The sequence below is a fragment of the Cheilinus undulatus genome, linkage group 6 (assembly GCF_018320785.1).
Source record: "Cheilinus undulatus linkage group 6, ASM1832078v1, whole genome shotgun sequence".
In the NCBI taxonomy this organism is placed as follows: Eukaryota; Metazoa; Chordata; class Actinopteri; order Labriformes; family Labridae; genus Cheilinus; species Cheilinus undulatus.
The window spans coordinates 23,223,179-23,233,565 of NC_054870.1; the positions used below are offsets into that span (position 1 = coordinate 23,223,179).

The 10,387-nt window shown below is 37.3% G+C and overlaps 1 protein-coding gene across 1 annotated transcript; it reads left to right on the forward strand.

The window, feature by feature from the left end:
- The first annotated feature begins 1,979 nt into the window (after window positions 1–1,979).
- LOC121511573 (homeobox protein Hox-D9b-like) lies at window positions 1,980–5,705 on the forward strand. The gene is made up of 2 exons (XM_041790331.1): window positions 1,980–2,888; window positions 4,294–5,705. Exons 1-2 carry the CDS (start codon window positions 2,195–2,197, stop codon window positions 4,536–4,538), a joined length of 939 nt encoding a protein of 312 aa, XP_041646265.1. The 5' UTR covers window positions 1,980–2,194; the 3' UTR covers window positions 4,539–5,705.
- The last annotated feature ends 4,682 nt before the right edge of the window (window positions 5,706–10,387 follow it).

The window sequence follows — 10,387 nt, forward strand, 5'->3', positions numbered from 1 at the left end:
AGCTAATAGTGTTAAAAGTGTCATTATCATTCTGAAATAATGAAATACCTTGAAGAAGTTCAACAACTTCTACTTCTGCATTCTAAAAATGTCTAATCTTTCATCTTTAACTTACTTTGCATAGGTTGGGAAGGAATTTGGTGTGAAAGTTTACAACTGGAACTTTGCAATTTCAAACCAAGAACATAAAAAACAGATAGGGTTGCAGGTATTTATTCACAAAAATGTTAAAAATTATATTTCTCAAAACAATGCGAAGGATACTTTTATACTGCAATACGTGAATAATTTGTTAAGACTGTTTGTTTTTCTTTCATTATGCTTGCCTATAATAATCAAATTTCAATTCTGTGATCAGCAAAGCCCAATTGTTTATCACTTATTTCTTTTGCATTTATCTATCATAATATACAGCACAGGCGGACCTTTTCATTAGGTTTAGATAGGCAATTGCTCGGGGCCCATGACTACTAGGGGCCCCTCGGACACATAACTATCTTAACCCTTTCTGCTGCACCAGTCTGTATTCTAGCAGTTGGGAATTTTAAGGAGTAACAACATTCATTGAAAGAAATGTGGTCATGTTAAATTGTCATCAAAGATGGCTGTAAACTTTTTTATTTGGAAAACACCAAAAACAAATGTAATTTGGTCTGAATTTTATTTGACCAAATATTCTATGATAAATCTTATTTTAATATTTACACTGAAAAGGTAATATTTGGCCACTTTTTGAGAGGTTTTATCCAGTAAAGCATGACCAAAACAAGAAAAAAATTACAAAATGTCACAAAGATTTTTTTTCTATTTCATTGAGTAAATTGACATTTAAGAAAAGCATTTAAAAATTTGTACGCTATTACATGTCTTTGATGTTGTTTGGTTGTCAGGTCTTCATTTAGCATGGATGAAATGATATTCTGAATCTGTCAGAACATTTCTACAAGAACATAATGGAACAGTAATTTCTGGGTGGTTGGTGGAACGTTTGATGGGAGGGGGACAGGCCCATGTTCGCTTAGGGCCCCAAAATCGCTCAATCCGCCACTGCATATAAACAACATACTTATAACCAACCCAATAGACACGGGGCTTTTGAGAAATCATTTCGAGCTTAAGCCCCATAAGCCACGCTTCGCTTCACCTATGCTAGCAATGTTGGCCTGTCTACTAGAGATTCTGCTGCCCTGCAACTTTTTTTATGTGAGGAAAATAAATTATCCAACACTGGTTGTCAGGGACTTGTATTTTTGTTGGCATCTATACTTTTGGGCTGTTCATACGGGAAAAGACAAACGTCCCTGTTTACGCCGTCAGTGCAGGGATGTTGAGGTTGTGTCTACAAAATACACGGTTAATCTTCAAGTACACCAAAAAAATGTATAAAGGCCTTTTCGAGTTTTTTAAAATACAGAGTAGCAAAAGCAGAATATTAAATTACTTTAATAAAATGTCAACAGGGCTGACGCAGAAGGCGTTATGAGCAAAACTGCATTTATTGTAAAATTGTATGCTACGTCCTTGCGTAATGTAGCCTACTAGACAGCAGCTATAGCCTAGCTAAAGCCTAGTCAAAGTAAGCTTACATATTCTTAAAGTTACATTTACAATATAAAATTAAAAAAAAACTTGAAAATAGAAACGATAAAATAAAAGGCCTTTTCTGTAATTTTTGACATTATAATGGGAAAGCTAGTTTCAAGTCGTTTTTACACGAACTTCGCAGTAGAGTTGCTATAACTTGCTTTAAAAAAATAGCCTATTGTAAGACACTCGCCCAGACAAAGAAAAGCTAAAGCCCAGCTCTATTAAAGTCAACCCCGTTACACACACACCCACGTCAAACAAGCTTGTAAAGTGACTGTTCTCTGCTACATTTTATTCAGCTTGTAAAACGGTGTTTCAAGGAGAGAGTTTTAAAAAGCTGTCTGCTACATTCAGGGCCAGCTGGCAGCAGGAGAGCAGGCCTACTGTCACATATGAGCACAAAAGAATCATGAGATTTATTTTCTATGCTGGGTAAATACAGTCCAACCATGTGATCCACTGATTAGCCAATGAGCAGCCGAGAAGAAGGTAAGGGCAGGAAAAAAAATTACTACCATTTTAGGGGAGGATGTAAGCCACTATACTAGCCCATCTAACGTTTTACAGTCGCACTTAAGTGTCTTTTTATTGAAATAATAAAATAAACATGTCGCTAACGAATTATTATTCCATGATGGGGCTCCAGACCGAGGAGCCGTACGGTGCACATTTCATCCCGGGAGGCTTGCAGGGTTCGACGGCTGGCTGCGCGAAGCCAGCCCGGGGAGCAGAGGAGGAGGAGGGGACCCCCGCCTCACACATTCCGGATTTTTCACATTTTTCCAACAAACAAACTAGCTTAAACGGCTTTTCTCCTTGGACAAACACCTCTACTTCCTCTTCGTCTTCCTCCCCGCAGCTGCAGTCCACCCCCGGTGCCTCCATCCCCGGCCTTTTTCATCCACATCACCTCCTGACTCACCACCACCACCCGTACTACGGTCCGCAGACGCAAACCCACACCGAACACATCGCGTCCTCGACGGCGACAGAGAGCAGATTCGTCCGCTGTTGGGAGGGGGCGACCCCCGTGTCGGAGACCTCCCTGTCACACGCTTCGGCAGGTTTTCCCGGGTGTCTCCCAGCTCAGGGTGACCTCTCTAATCCAAGCCCGAGGTATGAGGCGGTAAAACCCGAGAGTTCACCCCCGCCACCTCACGAGGACAGTCCAGAGGACTCCAGCTTCGGCAGCCCGGCCGAGGTGGTCCTCGAGCGGCTTGGAACCGTGGAGGAGCTAGGGAGGAAGCCGGAACCCAAAAAGGAGGACGAGGAGAGAAAACCACAGCCACCGCTTGACCCGGGTAAAAGACAGATAAGCCAAACTCAGGAATGTTTATTAGCATGTGTATTCACAGGTGTATGTGCCCGAGTGTGTGAACGTGTGTGCTTTTAGAGTGGGCAGAGAGGGAGAACGCGGCCTAAGTAAGTAAGTGTGACTTTTATAGCCCAATAAATGTCTTGTAAACGGTTAAATATAAAACTTTATTGTCCATTAAAATAATTAAGCTGCTATTGCTTTTATTTAACTATTTGTCAAAAGAGGGAGAGGGCAGGTAGGCTCGCGCTACGTTTATGTGAGGGACATGTGCACAAATGATTTTACAAAGCTTACGTCATAATAAAATTACTCATATTACCAAACGTCTTTTTTTCCCCATAAAAATGTAAACAATAATAATGATAATAAACTGAACAGTTTGTACAGGAATTTTGCTAATAAACAGAATAAAGTTGAAAATATCCTACAACATGCATCAAGCAACAAAACACCAATTTAAAGCTGGTAAACGTAAAAAATATTGCTTTGAAAAAAAGTTCAAGGCGTAATGTGAAGGACTGGACCCATAACGACATTAAATAGCAGTAATTATAACCAGTGACGTCCTTTAAAACTGAGTTTTTGATTCATCAAATTATATATGTTTTTTATCTTCAAGGGTCAGAAATAAACAATGAAATTGTTTTAAAATTATAACTTGCATATAGCTTTGTATTGATATTTAATATAATAATTTTGGGGGATTGTTGAGGAAGTCATCTTAGACCAGGCGCTGTTTTTAAATAAAATCTTTTTTTGACTACCACACACACCAATACTTAAATGATGTCAGACTAACACAAATTACTCTACTGTCTTGAGCAGACAGTAAAACATTGCAGTCAAAAGTCATAAGTTCAAATTTCACCTTTTAAGATAATTACTTAAATGAGCAGCTCAGCTCATCAGCTTGCAGCCACACAGAGACTTGGTCTGGAGCTCTGCTGTAACTGTTACCATCATCCCTGAAATATTTGTGTGTTTAAAAGTCTTGCAACATCAGAAACCACACACTTAAATATTATCAGTGCCCCATTATTTTAAGTTGCTGAAATGAGGGAAGAGCAGAAGCAAGCCAAGAGCTAATAAAGATTTGTAATTGTGTTGTTTAAGGGACAGTTTGTTTAAAAATGAGAACTAAAATTGCATAACTTTGTGTTTTACTCTATTTTTATTTATGGATTTGTGTCTTGAGTGCATGCTTTTGTTTTCTTCTTCTAATGAGCCAAAAGTTGCAGGCTCATAAAGTTTGTTCCTGAGGCTATTTTCCCAGATTTTTATGTCAGTCTTTGAACTCCACAGCTCTCTCTCTCTCTCCTACACACTCACACACACATTGCTGCAGGGTCAAAGTAAAAATCCATGCCACCCTGTTTCTTCTTCTGCAGAAAATCCATCAGCCAGCTGGATTCACGCCAAGTCCACCCGGAAGAAGAGGTGTCCGTACACCAAACACCAGACGCTGGAGCTGGAGAAAGAGTTTCTGTACAACATGTACCTGACCAGGGACCGGCGCCTGGAGGTGGCAGGACTCTTAAATCTGACTGAGAGGCAGGTCAAGATCTGGTTTCAGAATAGACGCATGAAGATGAAGAAGCTGATGACCCGGGAGAGGAGGAGCATGAATGAATGAATTAATGAATGAAGGATTTTGGAGAAGAGGCTGGGTTTGTTTTTTTCAAGGATTTCTACATGAAGAGGTAGTGAAATTCCCCAGATTATTACTCCCAGCTGGCTAAATCATGTTTTTAAGCAAGAGACGATGAAACCAACATGGCCGCCTTGAAAACTGCAGTGTTGAGACCCTGCAGGGGGAGGCCAGGGTGTGCTGTAACACTCTTTTGGAGAAAAACATACTCCTTCTATTGTTGTCTTCTTTGTCTGATCTTCTGAACTCTGGTGGAGAATTCTTCCATCTGCATGTTACAAAGTAAAGACAGTCTAACTGTAACCTGGAGTAGTTGTAAATAAAGCTCAGAATCACAGTCAGAGCCATTAAACGATAAAAAAACACACTAGTTGATATCAGAGACTCTACTCATTTTAACCCCCCTCTGTTTTTCATAAAGTTCTACATCCCACATGTCCAAAACTGAAACTACTCGACACACACTTGACTCCGCATAAATTGTCTTGTGTTTTCTGCCAAAATTTTATGATGTAGTGCTCAAACTATCGTCCTCATAAAAAGCGCTCTCAGTGTGCCAGATGAGACTGAACTGCAAGGCGACCATCAAAAATAAATTCCATGAGTGGTTTTATGAGCAAACACCTGTCTGTTAGGAGCTGAAAAACAGTAACCGAGTTTATTTGACATTAAAATAAAACACTTTTAGAACAGGAGCCTAAACAAACTGAAGCCTGACACTTATAACAAACTATGGACCAGTAGAGACAAGAGTGAGACTACATTGGAAAGATTAATGAGTATCAGCAGTATAAAGGGAATAATAGCATGTGATTTACTGAACACTTTGTTGGCTTTTATTCCAAGATAAATATGTGATTATTCTTGGTTCAAACATGAAGTCATTTGCAGTGACTAAAATCACATTTACTATGGCTCGACTTCTGCTAGACAACACTACTACTTCTCCATATTTCAACAATTCATACAAGATTATAAATGTGAAATTGTAGTTTTCACATGTGAACAACCTGAAAACTGAATGTGCTTTGTGATAAGTTTTGTCAAAAATATGATTGATAAAGGAATATGTTTAATGCCGATGTGCTTCTTTGCAGAAATAGCTTTTAAATTGACCACAGAAGTGTCACAAACTTTCTTTAAACTTGAATGTTCAGCATCATGCCTCTGTAGGGCATACATAAACCACTTAAGAGTGTAAGCTATTGAATATCATCAGCTAAAACAAGGTGTGTTGAAATGTTTTTGTTTTTGTCTTTTTTTTTGGGGGGGGGGGGGGTCCAGTATGAAAACAAAGGTCATGTGGGGAGTTTTTAGTTGGTTGAAAACTGAGTGAAATGAATACTAATGCCTCTTTATAAGCTATAAAATCAAACTATACCATCAGGAGAAGATTAACTATTTCTACATAGTAATGTTCTTTAAATTCTGAAACTGTAGGTGTTAGATGAAGTGATAAATGCTGACATTTTTACATTTCCCCAGCAATGACTCTTGTTGATGCCCGGTCAAAAGAAAGGTGCTTTTTAGTAGAAAGACGACTTACACATGTACTGGAAAAGATCTTGAAAGAGATAGAAGATCCAGGTTTGTCCACAGGGGGCACCAAAATGACTCAAACTGATACGTTGCTCATGGTAGCTTTAAATCATCTCTTAGCAAACTGTGATAAAGTTTTGAATTCAATTGCAAAAGAGAGTTGGATCTGAGAGAAAATAATACATCTTTTTAGCATGCTGATATTTGTGTCATGACTTTGTATAATTTGATAAAATGCTCTTCCAGAAAGATGGTACTGAACAGTGTTTATACATTTTTGTTGTATATGTCATTTATGTTGCATTTTTGTTAAGTTGTCATACAACTTAGAAACATATGTATGAGGACAGTCAAAAGATTTACATTTTAATCACAATTAATCTCAGATTATCTGTAGTAAATTGTGATTAATCACATCCTTTTTATCCCATTTTAGAATTCCACTATTTTGCATTTTAAACTGTTATTATGTCATGTTGGATTTCTCTTCTGTAGTTGAATTCCTGTTTAGATACAGACATATATTTAGAGGTAGATTGGAGGTTATAATATAAATTTAATAACAGCAAAAGAACTTGTAATGGATTGAAAATCAAATTAAGCAATAATACAAAAAGTTCAGGTGACTTTGACTTGTCCACTGAGATGTCTTGAGTTTTGTAAAGTGAAATGAGACATTAAAGAGCAATGGTGGACTTATTTTACATAACAATGGCTGTAGTGAGACGCTGAGGCGCCATGACCAAATTCTGTTGAAAGGAAAATAAAGCATGCGACTAATCACAATTTTTTAAAAAAAAGTGCTCTAATTGTGGACCTTAATTAATCATGATTAAATCGATTAATCTTGACAACCCAAATATTCATATTTAAAACACATTGTTTCATAGTCTGACCCTTGAATAGTTTGTTCTTGAATATTCATCTGCTGAAAACATAATCAAATAATCCTAAAAAATTGTTTAGCATTTCAACAGTCCAGTCTTTATATCCATTGTCTGGGTTGTTTCAGAGTTAGTAGGGATGTGTCAATACAGTCAACTCAAAATTTGATATGTATCACAACCATGGGTTTGCTATATGATTTTATCACACCTATTTATGGTTCCAAATTTTAACAAAGTGATGTAAAAATATGAAAATAGGATTCTTTAATTAAATTCTCTGACAGTATAGAAGAAAAAATACCTCCTTTTTAAATTGTCTTTATTAATATAGAGCAAACTTTCAAATTCTATAGTTGCTTTTTTTGACAATGGATATTTTAACTATATGCAAAGTGACACTGCAAAGCACTACCTCTTCATCTGCTGCCATCAGTAAAAAAAAGCCAAAAGCAGAAAGCGCCCTCTGCTGGTTAACAGAACAGCACTGCAGCATATTTTTTTTGCCACATTGATTTAAACTGTCCATAACTATCATTTTTAAAATTATACTGCAAGGTATCATTACACCCCTAGAAGTTAGCAAAACTGATTTATGCTTGAAGATTAGGGTTTAATTTATCACAGAAATTCAATTGAACTCTGCTGAATTTAGTTATAAAGTAAATAACATTAGGAGAAAGAATAGCTTAAGAAAAAGCTTCTTCAAAGTATGTTGTCTGCGTCCAGAATCTGAAATTTCACCTGTGGCTTTTAGTTTCTGATTGACATAATTTCAGTGTTACGACTGACCCTGGTCTCCCCTTAAGTAACAACCAGAAGGTTCCTCAATCGTTACGTTCCTGAAATACAGAATAAGCTTCTTTGTTTTGATTTTATAAACTGTGCATGTAGCCTTATGGGCATATTTGTTGTTATTGTTGTTATTGTTGTTGTCATTGTTGCTATGTATCTCTGTTGTTACTGTGAGTCTGATACGGTCAAGCCTGCATTCCTCTACACACACACAAATACACACCAGTCATTGCTAAGCTACGGTGTGACAGCAGCTGATGGTCATTTCCCTGTTTCATTGTTACCTCCTGTGAGAATAAACTGAAAAAAGGACTTCATTCAGAAATAACGCACAACACTTTTTTCATTTTAGAATGTATGACTACGTCCAGTCAAGATCTTCTAGGAGTACAGTAGTTATTTTAAAGGTTTTTAATCACTCTTCTTTCATGAGAATGACTCAAAGACAACACAATCTCTCTGGGAGAAAAGAAACAAAACAGGCTATGTTAGCCTCCAGCAGCAGGCCTGTGCTGTGACGCCACCGGAGTCAAAATGTGATGAAAGGATGCTTTCATCTGCTGCTTGTGGGGATTTTTTTTTCTATTATTGAAATAAAGGATGGATGATAAATCATCACTCATAAGCCATACCATTGGATTCTTTTTTCTTTTCTTCTTTGGGGTCTTTGTGAAGAATTCTTCATTTAAGTTGGATTTATTCTAGGCTTTGATTCGACAATTCTTACAATACTGGAGTTATTTTTGTATGGAGGTCACTTTTCCCACCCATTTTTAAAAATAATCTGAAAACAGTTACAACACACTGCTCTGACTATGACTAATTTTATTGCTTCATCACTAATAACACCAGTCTTCTGTTGATACTATTATAACTCTAAATATGGGGCATTTATTCTAATTTAGACAGTTATTAATGATTCAAGGATAATTTAGATTCTATTAGGTGATGCTGTTATGAGTAGTACATCTACAGATCATCTACACAGTCAATGGCATATCTTAAAAATAGACTGTGAAAACCATTACAACCAATGATAAATAACAATGGTAGTGATAAAAAATAAAACTTTTTGCCATCTCTGCTACTAATAACAAAAACAAAAAATAAAAAAGGAGCTTTATGTGGACACACCCTACTACCAGGTTTTTGAATGTATTATATGTATGGATGCACATTTCTGGTTATTTCCCCCAAATCTCTCCATATAGGTATATTGCATTTTCTGCAAATAAATAATAAAGATATCGACAAATCAATCAAAAACTATTCTGGCTTCCCAGTGGAAAAAGTTCATTTTAGGAGATTCTTGAGATCTTGGAGAAAAACGACTGATATCAACTCATGGACGAGGGGAAACTAAGCCGGGCAAATGACGGCCTAATGTAGGCCTATACTTATAATTTAATATTAATCCTACATGGTCCACTGCTTCTTAAATAAAGCTTAATAATTGTTCATGCATTGATCGTTTTAATTAAGCCAAGGGCACAGTTTTCTTAAATTCACTTTTATCAAATATTTATAATCATCTAGTAAAAATAGGCAAACAAAATAATACAAACACAGGTCCTACTATGCCTTTACTTCTAATACTATTATCTGATCTTATTATATGATCCAAGACAGCAGAGCTGTGGGTATCTATGCGTGACGTGTCACTTGAATGTGCGTAATAATGGGATTTCTTATTCTGATTTCATTCTAGAAACGTCAAGGTGTTTGACTGCTGCCATCTCTGCAGTGTTAGTCTGAGTCCACAGAGGAACCTCTCTGCCTCATTGTTTAGTCAAAGTCAGAGCGGAGCCTCGAAGCTTCTCTCATTTACAGCCGCCATATAATCCAAGCAGAGCTCATCCTACTGCAGGGTCATAAAGCAACAGCATGCATTTGGAGAATAAACGTGACTTTCCCCCCGCACACACACGCAGAAAGAGAGAGGGAGGACTCAGGGACCATAAAGTGATTTAGCCCAGACAGTCTCACTCACTATATGGTTTTATTGGACACCCTTTCCTGCCTTGGAGCGTCAACTGTCTTTCGAAATGTTAAAGTCATTGTCTGCAGATGAGACTAGACAGCTTCAATCAAGCTGAAAGCTTGAGAGCACAAAACACAGGAAATTTCAGCACACAGGGGGATTCAAACAAAAGAAAGAGGCCTTTGGAGTCCAGGTCTTTATGGGACGCGTTTCTAGAAATGTAGCCTTTGGCCTACTATCCTATGGATAGAGAAAAGGATAACCATGCGCAACCTCAGGGCACATGTCATTTAACACTCACTGAAGGGTTCGAATTATTTTGATGTTTTTCTGCTGAAATAAAAACGAGAAGAAAACATAGTAGGCTATCTGATAGAATTTATTCGCATGCAGTGTGAGAGATTTGCTCACATTGGTAAAGCGCAGAGATTTAAACAGGTTAGTGAAAATGAATTAAGCGAAGAATACAAAAAACAAACAAACAAACAAACAAACAAAAACCGTCTGTTTAATTGTGATTCCTGGTTTATAAATAGGGGTATTGCCTACATGTTTGGTTGTTTTCCATGTCTGGTTGGGGTTGTTCTGTGGTATTTGCAAGCACATGTGAAGTGTGAAATTGTTGTAAGCTTATG